This window comes from Theropithecus gelada, chromosome 3, assembly GCF_003255815.1.
Source record: "Theropithecus gelada isolate Dixy chromosome 3, Tgel_1.0, whole genome shotgun sequence".
Classification (NCBI taxonomy): domain Eukaryota; kingdom Metazoa; phylum Chordata; class Mammalia; order Primates; family Cercopithecidae; genus Theropithecus; species Theropithecus gelada.
In genome coordinates this window covers 49,429,724-49,444,133 of record NC_037670.1, presented here as the reverse complement: position 1 = coordinate 49,444,133, position 14,410 = coordinate 49,429,724, and the positions used below count along the sequence as shown (strand labels likewise).

Below are 14,410 nucleotides of genomic sequence, written 5' to 3'. Positions count from 1 at the left end.
CCTGAGTAGCTGTGACCACAGACAAGCACCACCACGGCTGCTAATTTATTTACTTCCTGTAGACAGGGGTCTGGCCATGTTGCCCAGTCTGGCCTCAAACTCCTGAAATCAAGTGACCCTCCCCCCTTGGCATCCCCAAATGCTGAGATTACAGGCATGAGCCACCACACCCAGCGCAAATGTCAGGGTTAAAGCAACCTGGGTAGATAATTAAGTAGAAAATAGTGTGTTTATGTGTGCACTGTACTTATCACGTACAGTCTTGAAGGTTTTATAAACCTCAGCACCAACAGAGACATCTAATCCCACCTGACATTCAGGCCATCCTGTATCCCCTCAAGGGCACCAGGGACTGGGGACCGGGGCCAGCCCTGCTCACAGTCCAGCTGCTTCACCGAGGCCAGGGAGGCCGCCCACCCTGTTGCTATAGGACGGGGGTTCTGCTGGGTGTGTTTAAATCTGGGTGGGCAGGTCCCAGAGAGGTCTGCCGGCTGGGCCACCTGGAGAAGGCTCCCTGGAGACGCTAGGACCTCCCGAAAGTGAATTGTTTCACCAGTTAAAATAAACAAACAAATGGAAGAAGAAACAGCCTCTCTGTGCACAGCAGGACGTCGGTTAAATGGTGATGGTGCCACCTTGAAGCTGTCTGTGGTTCGGCACCCGGTGTGGAAGGGGGCACAGGGCACCCTACGTGGGAGGTGGGTTGGGAACGGCACTGCACGTGGTTTCTTTTAGTTAGAGGTACTCAAGCCCCGTCACTGTGGGTTCGGTGTGGGCCCCCCGTACCAGGCTACCTGGAGAGATGAATGTGGGCCCCCCATGCCAGGCTACCTGGAGAGATGAATGTGGGCCCCCCGTGCCAGGCTACCTGGAGAGATGAAGAAGGTCCTCCAGAGCTTCTTGTCCCGTGTGACATCCCGGATCTCCTTGGTCATGTTGACCATCCTGCCGGCCACGGGAGGAACCCGGCGGAAGTCCAGGATCCTGGCAAGAAAGGGGCATGGGAGGTTCTGTGCTCTGTGCGGCTGAGCCGGCCTCTGTCTCCCTGCCTCCGAATAAACCCAGCCCTAGGCCCAGGGGCTCTGCCTGGCCCTGCAGTGATGGGGGCGGGAGAGGCCCCTGAGGGACCGGGGCTGGCATCGCCTCGCTGATGGGCACACACCGCCAACTGCCCACATAGCTAAAGCCTGCCCTCATTCCAGGGCTAAATTTAAAACAAAATTAAATTAAAGGCACCACTTTTAATGGAACTCTCTCTGAACCACACCGCAGGCTCCCACTTGCTTAATTAAGTGGAGAATGCAGGGCGAGAGCTTTTCTTGCTGATGGAGGACGTGGTGATTATCCTGTGAGGCGAGATGACCAGGTGTGGAGGAACGTGGGCCGTCTGCCAGCGCCGACCCGGGGCCCAGGGCCTGACCGTGCCTCTGTGTGGAGTACCTGCCCCCTCCACCTGTCAGACGGCTCGCCTGGGCACCGGGCTTTGTGTCCTGCTTTATAAACACGTTGATCCGAGGGGAGCTGTTTCCTAACGAGTGACCCTCCCTGGCTTGGTGGCCACTGTCTTTCTTTTCATAGAAAAGCCCTTTTATGAGTTCAGGCTGTTCTAGATAGCTGAAATGGTTGAAAATCGGGCTTCTGGCGATTTCTGTAGTCACCACAGAAGACTTTGATCCTTTAAAAAGCCCTTTAGGCTGGGCGCGGTGGCTCAAGCCTGTAATCCCAGCACTTTGGGAGGCCGAGGCGCGTGGATCACGAGGTCAGGAGATCGAGACCATCCTGGCTAACACAGTGAAACCCCGTCTCTACTAAAAAATACAAAAAATTAGCTGTGCGTGATGGCGGCACCTGTAGTCCCAGCTACTCGGGAGGCTGAGGCAGGAGAATGGCGTAAACGCGGGAGGCAGAGCTTGTAGTGAGCTGAGATCCAGCCATTGCACTCCAGCCTGGGTGACAGAGCGAGACTCCGTCTCAAAAAAAAAAAAAAAAAAAAAAAAAAGCCCTTTAAATTCCAACGTGCGCCCACGTCACTAGGGATCTTGTGAAAATGCAGATTCTGGTCCCAGGTCTGGGTGGAGCCCAGGACTCTGCATTCCAACTGGCCCAGGGCAATGCCAGTGCTGCCGGCTCTGGGGCCGCACCCCGGGCTAGGACGTGTCAGGGCCCTGCAGGGCAGACAAGGAGGCTCTAGGGGGCTGAGGGTGGCGCCTCCTCCCTCTACTGCACCAGGGCAAGGTCCCTCAATTCACGGGGCCCCTCTGGACCCAGGGCCAGGCCCGTGAACTGCCCCTGGAGGGTACTGAACACGGACCCCCTCACTTCCCCAGCAGCAGGGCCAAGCTGACCCTCACGACGGGTTCACTTTCTGATGGGCTGGGGCAGCAGAGACAGGCGACCGCGGGGCCTCCCGGGCCCCCTCATTGCGAACGTGGCTTCCTCCTCCTCGGGAAGCCTACTTTGGTCTCCCGGAGACGTCTGCGCCCTGTGACTCTCCGTGTTAAGATTCGTGGCACTAAATACTCCCCCTTCCCTCCCTGCCTCCTTCCCTCTTGCCTTTTCCTCTATTACGGACCGCACAGCAGCTACTGCGCCTCCTGTCTGCCCTAACGGTGGGGGTGCCTGAGGGGCCCATCTGGATTAAGGCTCCCTGAGGGCACCCTCTCCCTCCGTGACAGAGGGACGGTTAGGAGCACGGGGATCTGGGCAAATCGCCTCTCACTGCCTCCGTTTCTCGTCTGTGAGGGGGGATATGAAAGGGTCTCCCTACCACGTGTTGTGTGGGCTACGGGAACACACAGGGCCTGGTCAGGGCAGCACTCAGGGTAGGGGGAGAGCAGGCACCAGCGCTGCCTGATGGTGACCAAGGTGACGATGACATCCTGCTGTGTTCAGCGCAGGATGGCCCGGCTGATCGGTGGGTCTGAGCGCACGGGAGCGTGGACAGAGGAAGGGCTCACCTGTCCAGGTGGAAGGCTGCAATCTCCGCGTTGTGCCTCTCATAGTCAGAGAAATAAAAAAAGTCAGGGGGCGTCTCCTGCTCCCTCGTTTGTCTGCGAAAACAGGACAGAAACGGAAACGGTTTGTCACCGAGAAAACCTCCGGGTGCCGGAGGAGGCGGGACGTGCTGGGTCCGGCCCTCCAGAGCCCACTGTTCTCTTTCTAAGGGTGTTGCTAACTGTCAAGAAACACAATCATCATTAAAACTTAAACGATATCAACTTACGTTAAACACATTCCTTTCAGAAGCGACAGGCACCAGGGTCTCGTCCCTTCCTGATTAGGGGTTTCTGTCTCTTGCAGCCGAGAGCCAAAGTCCCCTCTAGCAGCAGCACCCCGCGTGCTCCCAACTCCACGCTGGTGACCTCGAAATCAGCCCGGGGGGCAGTTCTCACACCACGGAAACGGGCAAACTGCAGATCAGGCTTATTCCGCCCGGGGAGCTGGTTATTAAATATTTACAGCCCACCCCAGGTCCACACCACCAGCCAAACGGATTCTCCTGAGAAGCCGCTCTTGCCTGGAGCCCAGAGATTCAGGCAGACCGTGGGCCGCGTGGGCCCACACACGGGGAGGGGCAGGCCCTGGTACAAGAGGAGCCCCCTCAACAAACGAGACGGACTTCCCCCGGTGTGGGCCCGGAGGCCAGGGTCAGGTCGGACCGGCTGCCCCTCACACCTGCCTCCGCTGCCCACCAGCTCTCAGGAAGGGACGTGAGGGAGGCTGGGAGATTTCTGGGGGCTGCCGTGGGTCCTCTTTCTGAAGCCTGGAAGAGGTGACCTGACCCCTTTTCCATTGTCTCCCTCCTTCCCGCCCTGCAGGGCACCCCGGCCTGCAGGACCCGCCGGTCGGCCTCAGTTCCCACTGAGCTGCTTCCCATCTCTTGAGCTGGGGTCATGGCTGTCAGCTGCTTCCCACGCTTGTCTCCTGGCCCTCCACACTCCTGTCTTTGTGCACGCTGTTCCGCCCTCCTGGGACGACCTTCCTTTCACGTCTCCAGACGGCTGTTAGCATTTCCTAACGAGTGTCTTACAGACGGCAGGGCCTCAACTTCTCAGCACTCAAGAAGTCATCGGTCAGAGAAGGCTGGAGTTTGGGCAGTAGTTCCTCCCGCCCGCCCCACGGTGTCCAGCCCTACATGGACTGTGGAACTCATTCTGTGTGTGTACGGCATGTTCCCACACCCTGTACTTTTGAGGTCTGTTGGTTGAAGCTTTAAGTGCAAGTCATTTTCAAGGCCCGGCTCAAAGGCAAACTCCACAAAACCTTCCCAGATGCCGCAGCAAGGATGAGCTTCTGCCCCCTACAAGCACCCCCAGCCCAGTGAGCAGAGGCGAACGCTGCTGGAACTTCCGCTGCCCCAGGCGGGGCACCAGCGGCCGCCAGCCACCTCGCCCGCAGTGGACGCTGGTCAGCAGCTGCCCCCTCGCTGTCCCCGTTTCTCTACATGGAAAGTGAGGGGCTGGTGGATGCTGACCGTGGGGATTTAATGCTGCCTAAGTGCCCCAGGCCCAGGACAGGCTGCTTTGAGCCTGCCCCTAAAGCAGGGTGGGGTGAAGGAGCAGGGTGGGGTAAAGAACACCTGGATGGCCCAGCACCAGGTCCACCTAACTCCCAGCCTGGCTTCTCCAGGACCCAGTGGACGTTGGGGTTGTCAGGGGCCCTCCCAGCAGCATGAGGCCTGGGTCTGGGTTGCTAAGTCGAGGGGCAGGCAGATGCCCTGAGGGGAACAGGGACCCTGTTAGCTGCTCTCGGGGGTGCTGGCTCCCCACAGGACCTGGCTGCTGCTCAGTGGGACTCCCTTGCTGCTGTCACCCAGGCCTGGAATCTGTGGGGCTCTCCCGTGACGAGGGAGACCTGGAGGTCACATGCTCACCCACTTACAGATGAGCACACGGAACCCAGAGAGTGAGTGACTGCCTTAGGGGCCAGCGTCGGTGGCTCAGCCCAGGGCTCCTGGGTCCCGTCCATTCACTTGTTCATTCATTCATTAATTCAGGCAGTAGAGCGACTACGCTTAGTACACTCAAGCACTGTTCTGGCCTTGGGCAGAGAGGGGGCCCGGGCCGGGGGCAGGAGGTCCAGTCTCCATGTGAACAGCCCGGGTCGAAGGAGCCTCCTGGGCTCCACGAACTCCCCATTCCTGTCCCAGTGCCAGGGGCTCTGCTCTGCACATGGTGGGAGCCTGGGGCTGGGGGAGCCAGGACACCTGAGACCAAGCCTGGGCAGTGCCAGGGGCTCTGCTCTGCACGTGGTGGGAGCCTGGGGCTGGGGGAGCCAGGACACCTGAGACCAAGCCTGGAGCTGGGCCCCTGACCACCGCCCAGCCCTGCTCGGCCCCTCGGAGAAGCAGGGCAGAGGCTCCAGAGCACAGCAGGACGCAGGCTGGGGGTGTCAGGCAGGCCTGTGACTGTCTGTGAGGGTGAGCAGGGCGGCAGCCGGCCCAGCACCCAGGGAGCACGACACTAGTTTTTAATCAGGAAACAAGGCCAGTAGACGCAGTCTCAGAGCACATCTCCTCACCAAGTGCCTCAGAACACTCACGCGCCCACCCACGGATTTGGGTCCAGTCAGCCCTAGGTGCACGCTCTTACTTGGGTCTTACTCAGATTCACAGGCTGCTCTTCAACCTACTGCCACGACCCGAGACCCCGTGTGCCTCCCCCGCCCCCTACAGCGACACAAACGCCGTCTGTTGCAGTTTTCTCATCTGAAAAGTGGGGTGAAGCTCCAGCCTTCTCAGGGCCACCCTGAGTCTTCAGGACCATGGGGACCCAGATGCGGATGGGCCCTCAGAGCAGCCCAGGCCCACGCGATGAAGGCCCGGGGTCCCAGCTCCCAGTGGCCCCTTCTCAGTTAAGCAGCTCAAAGGCCTCTCCTGCACTGGCTGGGGGGCCCCGGCACACCCACCCTGGACCCACAGTCACACCGCGGGGGAGAGGCTGGGCTCAGTGTCCCAGGCCGGGCTTAGCCCCGGTTTGCTGTGTGCACCCTGTCACCTCCCACCCCCCCGTTTCCGAGTCTCCCCCACAGCCTCCAGGACCCTTTGGCTCTGCTGTCAACACCTCCCACAGTAAGAGGCCAAGAAGGGCAATGTGGGCACCGCCCTGTCCCTCCACCCTGGCCAAGGGACACGAGGCCACAGGTGGGGTTGCTTAGGAAAGGTTAGTGCCGTTCTGTAAACACGACAGGGCTCCTGTGTCTCAGGCCAACACTCCAGGGGAAGGGGGGCCGAGCCGCAGGGCCCTGTGCTGTGCCTGTCCACGCAAGTGTTTGACCGATGTGATCATAGTGGAAATGTTGACCAATTGTCAAGATCATGTCTGAGGGGAAGCATGCTTCCTCCACCAAGGCTGGCCGCTGCCTCCACCAGAGGGAGAGCCCGTCCCAGGGCGTCCTCCCAGGCCAGGCCCAGAGAGGGAACTCAGCCCCCCACCCAGGAAGAATTTACCAGAATCAAACGCTGGTGACCTTTCCAGGTGCTGGGAACAGAGCCAGCGGGAATCCTCAGCTCACACGCCCTGCGGCCCACACCTCCCACTCAGGGCTGACGGCGTTCCTTCTGGGCTCCAGCACTCCAGCAATGCAGACTGCAGACGCCGTTAACCTTCCCAACCCTTGGCTTCCCCGGCCGGGTCCTTCCCTCCATATACACAGCGGCGGTCCGCCTGACTCCTGGGAGCCTCCTGGCCCTGCCACGGGCCGACATCATCACTGCACGAACAGCAGGGCGGGGCTCAGGTCCTGAGTGGGACGTCCACATCCCTTGGGGGAGACCACGTCTGGGTCACAGGCTGCCCGGGCTCCCTTCCTCCCACACTGTTCTCAGACAGCTGTGGCCACAATTCTCCACATTTCCTGAATGTTTCTTGCTGGGGGTTAAGGATTTGTACCACGCATGGCCTTTCTAAGAACTAGTCTGGGCTGCTAGAAACGGAACAGATCAGTTTCCACGATCCCACGTAACATTTGCCTTGACAGGGCCCCGAGTAGGCGCGAGGCCAGATGGGGATTCCAGGAGCTACTTAAAATAAAACGGGGATGGTGGGCTGGCGCCTGAAGGACACATTTGCTTCACGACCCCGCGGGTCTGTGGTCGTCGCCGTCTCTGTGCACACCAGCGGCAAAGGCGGGTCGGCCTGTGGGGCAGGGCGGGGGCAGGTGCGGCGGCAAACTGAACGCGCTGCCCACAGGGTCGCCCTGCAGAGCCGAGGCCCAGGCTGGCCGGGATCCTGAGGTTCAAGAGAAAGAGTCTAGACCTTGTGGAATCTCCTGATTTTTAAGTGCTGACAAATGGATTTCATTTTTCTAAAACACTAAAGGTCAGAACAAACGGTCCGCTGCAGTCAGCCCGCAGTTCCAGGGCTGGTAGCTGCTGGAGTGTTGGGTATTTTTAAGGTTAAAAGGCCGTCGTCGTATTCAACTTGGAAGGATTGGCTTTGAGCAAAACTCGTTCCACAGAACACGAGTTCTACTAGATTTTAGTAACTTTTAGCTGGAAAAAGAGAAATCCAGATGCAGGCGAGATTTCTTTTCCATAAACTTCGAGCCTTATGTCTGCACAGTGACTCCCCGGAACGGCCCAGCATGAGTCCAGGAGTTCACAGCCAGCCTGGGAAACACAGCGAGACCCCATCTCTACAGAAAATAAAAAAATTAGCTGGGCATGGTGGACCTGTGGTCCCAGCTACACGGGAGGCTGAGATGGGAGGATCACTTGAGCCCAGGAGGTCAAGGTTGCAGGGACCACTGCAATCCAGCCGGGATGACACAGTGAGACCCTGTCTCCAAAAAATAATCATCATTATTATTATTTTTATTTTCTTTAGAAAATCCTCAGCGACTCATTAGTTGGGCAGTTAGAATTCACTGTAGGTCCTTGGGGCAAAGCCCTGCACCACAGGGTGCCTGATAAAGCAGTTAGGAAACTGTGAGCTCCTAGAACATCCACTGCAGAGGCAGCGCCCAGGTATCCCGGCTGGCACAGGTCTCCCGGCTGGCACAGGTCTCTTGGGGCCCAGGTCTCCAGGGTGGCACAGGTCTCCGGGCTGGCACGGGTCTCCTGGGTGGCACAGGTCTCCCGGGTGGCACAGGTCTCTTGGGGCCCAGGTCTCCCAGCTGGCACAGGTCTCTTGGGGCCCAGGTCTCCTGGCTGGCACAGGTCTCCCGGGTGGCACAGGTCTCCCGGCTGGCACAGGTCTCTTGGGGCCCAGGTGTCCCGGCTGGCACAGGTCTCCTGGGTGGCATAGGTCTCCCAGGTGGCACAGATCTCCCGGCTGGCATAGGTCTCTCGGGGCCCAGGTCTCCCGGGTGGCACAGGTCTCTTGGGGCCCAGGTCTCTCGGCTGGCACAGGTCTCCCAGGTGGCACAGGTCTCCCGGCTGGCACAGGTCTCCCAGCTGGCACAGGTCTCTTGGGGCCCAGGTCTCCCAGCTGGCACAGGTCTCCCGGGTGGCACAGCTCTCCCAGCTGGCACAGGTCTCTTGGGGCCCAGGTCTCCCGGCTGGCACAGGTCTCCCAGCTGGCACAGGTCTCCTGGGTGGCACAGGTCTCTTGGGGCCCAGGTCTCCCAGCTGGCACAGGTCTCCCGGCTGGCACAGGTCTCCCGGGTGGCACAGGTCTCCCGGTTGGCACAGGTCTCCTGGGTGGCACAGGTCTCTTGGGGCCCAGGTCTCCCAGCTGGCACAGGTCTCTTGGGGCCCAGGTGTCCCGACTGGCACAGGTCTCCCGGCTGGCACAGGTTTCTTTTAGGTACTGTCTCGTGGGGGCAGCTGTTCTCACCCAGGCCAGGTCCCCTGGACACACAGCCACTCCATGTCCCTCTGAGCCTGCCCGTTGGTGTGGGTGCCTGGGGTCACCTTCTCACCCCCAGCCCGCCTGTCCACTGGTGCTTCCTCGGTGATGGACGTGAGCTTCTGTGCTGTCCAGCTCGGCAGCCCCTGGCCACACGTGGCTGTGGGACACTCGAAATTGGACGTGAGCTTCTGTGCTGTCCAACTCGGCAGCCACTGGCCACACGTGGCTGTGGGACACTCGAAATGTGACCAGAGCCTCCAGGATCTAAGTTTTAAATCTGATTTTATCTTAAATCTAATGGGCACACCAGCTAGCAGTGCGCAGTGGGGCCCTGAAAATGGGGCCTTCTGAGGCCTCTGGTGTCTGCTCACCGTCCGTCCCGTGCCCTGGCCAGGATGGAGGGAGCCGAGTCCACCCCCTCCCCCAGCACACCGGCCCTGCCCCCAGTGCACTGAACAGCACTGCCTCCCTGGCCCACTGCCCCGCCTGCCCTCCCTTCCCATCCTCCTCCTCCTGCTTCCTCAGTCAGGACTGTCCTAGCCGTCGCCTCCGGGAAGACCCTCTGCAATCGTTCGGTCCTGCAGACGCCCCTTGTCCTGTACACACGAGGCCTGCAGAAGGGCGTTTGTCAGATCTGCGTCCCCAGGCCCACAGGCGGCACATCTCCAGGTCTGGCGGCTCCTCTTGCTGCTGTCACTGACTCTCGCCAGTCCGGATTCCAAACCCCAGAGGGAGAATAAGAGCAGCTGCCTGCCAGGGCTGTTGTGGGACGGGCATACACTCCTGGTATACTGTAGGAGCTCACTGCGTGGTGATGTGGACATCTCAGTAGCAGGTGAAATATAATGGGACATCCACGCAGAGCTCTCCAGGCCTGCCAGAGCTCAGGGGGCCTCTGGGGAAACTGAGGCCCAGGGAGGGGCAGGCCCAGGCAGTGTCCAGTGAGCATCAGCATGGGGCTGGGCCCGGATGCTGGGTGGTTTAGTTCTGACCACCCACTGCAGTACGCGCACGCATGCACAAACACACATGCACACACAAACCCACTCATGCACACACACACACCTGCACACTCACAAACGCACACACAGGCACTCACGATGGATGCACATTAACACATGTGCACACACATACGTATGTGCAGATACATGTGCGTACACACATTCATGCACACGTGCATCCATACGCTTACACACTCACAAGTGCACGTGTGTGCGTTCACAGATATGCACACTCACAGGAGTGCACACACACACACAACCCCCACAGAACAGGGCTGTCAGAGGGTTCTTGGCGAGATGGGGATTAGGACCCGGCTCCAACGATCTGTCCCCGGCACAGCCTTGCAGAGGGGCTGGGAAAGCGCATTTAGTGAAGGTGGAGTCTGATCTCCTCACTGCAAAGAGACAAAGTTCACGCAGAAGACGAATGACTTGCCGACTTGAGTCACCTGCACAAATCCTGTCATTACAGCACATCCCATCTGGCGGCTCCCACCTGACCCTGCATTCCACTCCCGGGCAGAGGGCAGCGGGCAGTGAATTCTACTCTGGGCTCCGCTCCCGAGGCCACAGCCGGGCTGAAAGTCCCAGGGAAGGGGCCAGACCCAGGTGCCCCCAGCAGGAGGAAGCAGGGAGGGAGCAGCCCCAGGGGTAAGGAAGAAAGTAGCTTCCAACAAACCACCCCTTCAGGACAATTCACCCTCGAAGCTCACCCCACCCGTTAAGCCCTGGCCCCACTTGGGGTTTTTCCAATCACTGGAGAACCCTCACCAGTTCCCTCTAGAATACGAGTCAGCTCTCCAGCACCTGCCCCTCCTCTCCTTCCCCTCCGCCCCCTGCTCAGGGAGGATGTGCTCAGGAAGCCAGACTCAAGCTTGCAGCCCCCCGTCCGCTGCCTTTGCACGTGCCCCCTGCCAGCCCTGCCATGGTCTGTCTCAGCCCCTCTGTGGGGTTTTCCTGGAGCCTGAGGCAGAAGGTGGCTTGGCCCTGGCTACACTGGATGGCATTGTTCGCTGGACCCAAGGGGGAGGGCCCCAGGGCAAGAGTGTTCTGTTTTCTGGATCACATGCCTGGCCAAGTGCTTGTTTCCGAACAGGCGTTTCATAAACAAATGAATGAATGAGGACTCAGTCAAAGAATTGTCCAGAGAGGTCTAGATCTATCTGCAGCCTCGAGCTCTTGTCATCTCATTCCTTCCATTTCTATCAGTGTCACCTCTACCACCATCACCACCATCACCATCACCTCCACATCACCATCACCTCCACATCATCATCACCTCCACCATCACCTCTATCATCATCTTTGCCACCATGGTCATCACCTTCACCATCATTATTATCCTTATTACCATCATGATCACTATCACCATCATCATCATCACCTCCACCATCACCACCATCACTATCACCATCACCACCATCACCTCCACCATCATCACCATCACCTCCACCATCATCATCACCTCCACCATCAACACCATCACCTCCACCATCATCACCACCACCTCCACCATCACCACCATCACCTCCACCATCATCACCACCATCACTATCACCATCATCACCATCGCCTCCACCATCATCACCATCGTCACCATCACCTCCACCATCATCACCACCATCACTATCACCATCATCACCATCACCTCCACCATCATCACCATCACCTCCACCATCATCACCATCATCACCACCATCACCACCATCACCTCCACCATCATCACCACTATCATCATCATCACCTCCACCATCATCACCACCATCACCTCCACCATCATCACCACCATCATCACCATTACCTCCACCATCATCATCACCATCACCTCCACCATCATCACCACCATCACCTCCACCATCATCACCACCATCACTATCACCATCATCACCATCACCTCCAACACCATCATCACCACCACCTCCACCTCCATCACCATCACCTCCACCATCATCATCACCATCACCTCCACCATCATCATCACCATCACCTCCACCATCACCTCCACCATCATCACCACCATCACCATTACCTCCATCACCATCATCAGCATCACCTCCACCACCATCGTCACCGTCACCTCCACCACCATCATCACCATCACCTCCACCATCACCATCACTGTCACCATTACCTCCATCACCATCATCACTGTCACCATCACTTCTACCATGGTCACCACCACCATCATAATCGTCATTATTTTCATCATCACCATCAACATTATCTCCATCATCACTGTCAACATCATCACAATCACCATCAGCACCGTCATCACCAGCATCTCCACCACTGCTGCTGTGAGTGCACCCTGAGCTGTTATCACCTGAGGTGCGGTGACAACGGATGTGATGCTAAAATGTGAGCTTCTCTCTCTGCCAATGATTTGGCCTTTGTCCCTCTCTCCTTGCCCCTGCCTACTCTTCTGAGCAGTTCATGCACGTGGAATCCAGGTGGCTCCAAGCCCTGCTGCACTGAGAAGGGACCAGGCCCTGCCTTGAGGCCAATCTGGTTCTAGCACGGTTCCTGATCCCTACATATCATATCTGGGGGTTTCCGATGACCCTGGCTGTTCACAGAACAAGCAGCTCTGTTCCCAGCCCCGAGGCAGCCTGCTCCGGGATCCTCACAGCTTTGACATGCAGGCCAAGACAATCTGCCCCATGGGCCACCTCCGGGCTGTCCCTGGCTTCTGAATGGCCCCTTTTCCTAGAACAGTCCAGGAAGTTCAGGGAAGTGGTGATGACACGCTTTCTGTCCAGGCTCCACTCCTGGAAGAGGCTCTGAAATGCTCCTGGAGTCTTCTGCCCTCTGACCACACATCCAGATGAGCCCGACAGCCACTGGGTCTGCAGACTCCAGGGCACCCTGCCTCATCTCCACATGAAACCCCAACCATCAACCATCTGTATCATCATCAGCACCATCAAGTGCTCTGCTGTGCCCTGGTGAGACGTCCCCTGACCCATGAGGGGAGCAGAAAGAGTGCTTGCTGGGTGGCCCTAGGCCTCAGTTTCCCTTTCTGCAGAGTACGAAGTGGGAGCAAGACGATCCCAGGGGGTCTCCAGGTGAGGGAGAGGGGAAGGGGGGATGTTTTTGCAGCCAATAAAAACCTGAGATCAGGTCTACTGGTGACAGCAGGAGGCATCTGTGGCTTCAATCCCCTGGCCTTGCCATGCAGGCTTCTCAGAGCCAGGTGGCTCACAGGAGCTGCAAAGGACACCTCAAGGGTTGCCAGAAGCCAGCAGTGCTGGGCAACCTGGGAAGACTGGGATTTTTCTCTCCACACCTGCAAGGTTGAGAGGAGAGGGGCAGCCTCGGCGGAGACCAGCAGGCCCGCTCTCACCTTAGCCAGGAGGCGCTCAGCCTCTCACCTCGGCCAGGAGGCACTCAGCCTCTCACCTCGGCCAGGAGACGCTCAGCCTCTCACCTCGGCCAGGAGACGCTCAGCCTCTCACCTCGGAGGGGTGCTGCGGATACAGCCCCCAGGAAAAAGGTTTTGGAAAAGTACTGAACCCGCTGCACGGAAGGGGACGAACTCGGCCGAGGCGGTCACCTGGCAGCCTCTCCTTCCTCCTGGGCGCCCTGACAGAAGGTGTACCAGGTGAGGAGAGCAGTGACAGGCACGGTCTGCTTGTCCAGGAGTCGGGGTTTGAAATGTGGAAAGATGTTATCAGATCCAGCGGGGTTGGCCGAGAAGCAGAGCGTGCCATGGCTGGGGGAGAGGCAGGGCAGTCGCCCGAAAGCTTCCTGGAACAGGAACAGTCAGTCCAAAGCATGCCGGGAGCCCTGGGCCCAGGCCCAGAAGTCACGGTCCTCACCAGCTTGGTCAGCGTGCCAGGAAACTGCCAGCGAGTGGGACAGGTGTGCAGCTCCATCCGCCACTGACCCTCCACGCAACTCAGGCCAGACAAAGTGTCCCTCCCAGCAGCAAAAGCTGAGCTGACTGGCCGCTCCAGCAACTCCAATGCCACTGGCCCCACCCGAGCGGAAGGAAACAGCGCTGCTCTCAGGGAAGGGCCAGCTACCCAGGGCCTCCTCGGCAGGGCTCAGGGAGGGGGTCTGGTTTTGCTTTTTATGAGATGATTAAAAAAAAAAAAAAAACCCATCATTCAAAGAAGGAAGTCAGTAAAAACAAACAGGCCAACTGCGTGCAGGGTGGAACAGAACGCCCTGCCCAGCCGTCCTGAGACTCACACCCGCTGCCCCTCACGTGGACGTAGGTCCGGTTACTGCAACTCACACTCATGTCAGGGGCTCACCAGGCTGCAGGGTTGAGCTCACAGATCGGCACTGCCTGTGCGTCTGGCATTTGAGAAGGCGCCCGATACCCCGGACCATGGGGACAGGAGACACCGGCATGCTCAGTGTAAACAGTTGAAAATGGCATAGCCTGGGCTCAGTGTAAACAGTTTGAAAATGCCGCAGCCTGGGCTCAGTGTAAACAGTTTGAAAATGCCACAGCCTGGGCTAACGTGATGTGACATTTCTCTCATTTTCAACACACAGGGAACTTCCGAGAAGCAAGTGGCCCGTGGCCCATCCCTGGCATGACCGTGGCCCATTCCCTGCCTCGCCCCACCCTGCCTGCCTAGCTGCTGTGTTGCAATGCACCTGATG

At 58.7% G+C, this 14,410-nt stretch overlaps 1 protein-coding gene across 1 annotated transcript in view; it reads right to left on the bottom strand.

Annotated features, from left to right (window-relative positions):
- FAM20C (FAM20C, golgi associated secretory pathway kinase) overlaps positions 1-14,410 on the bottom strand; it is a 66,129-nt gene that overhangs the window by 10,141 nt on the left and 41,578 nt on the right. The window contains exons 4-5 of the mRNA XM_025380595.1: positions 2,958-3,050; positions 869-984 (exon numbers count right to left, since the gene is read on the bottom strand). Coding sequence (XP_025236380.1) covers positions 869-984; positions 2,958-3,050 — 209 coding nt within the window. The remainder of the gene's footprint in view (positions 1-868; positions 985-2,957; positions 3,051-14,410) is intronic.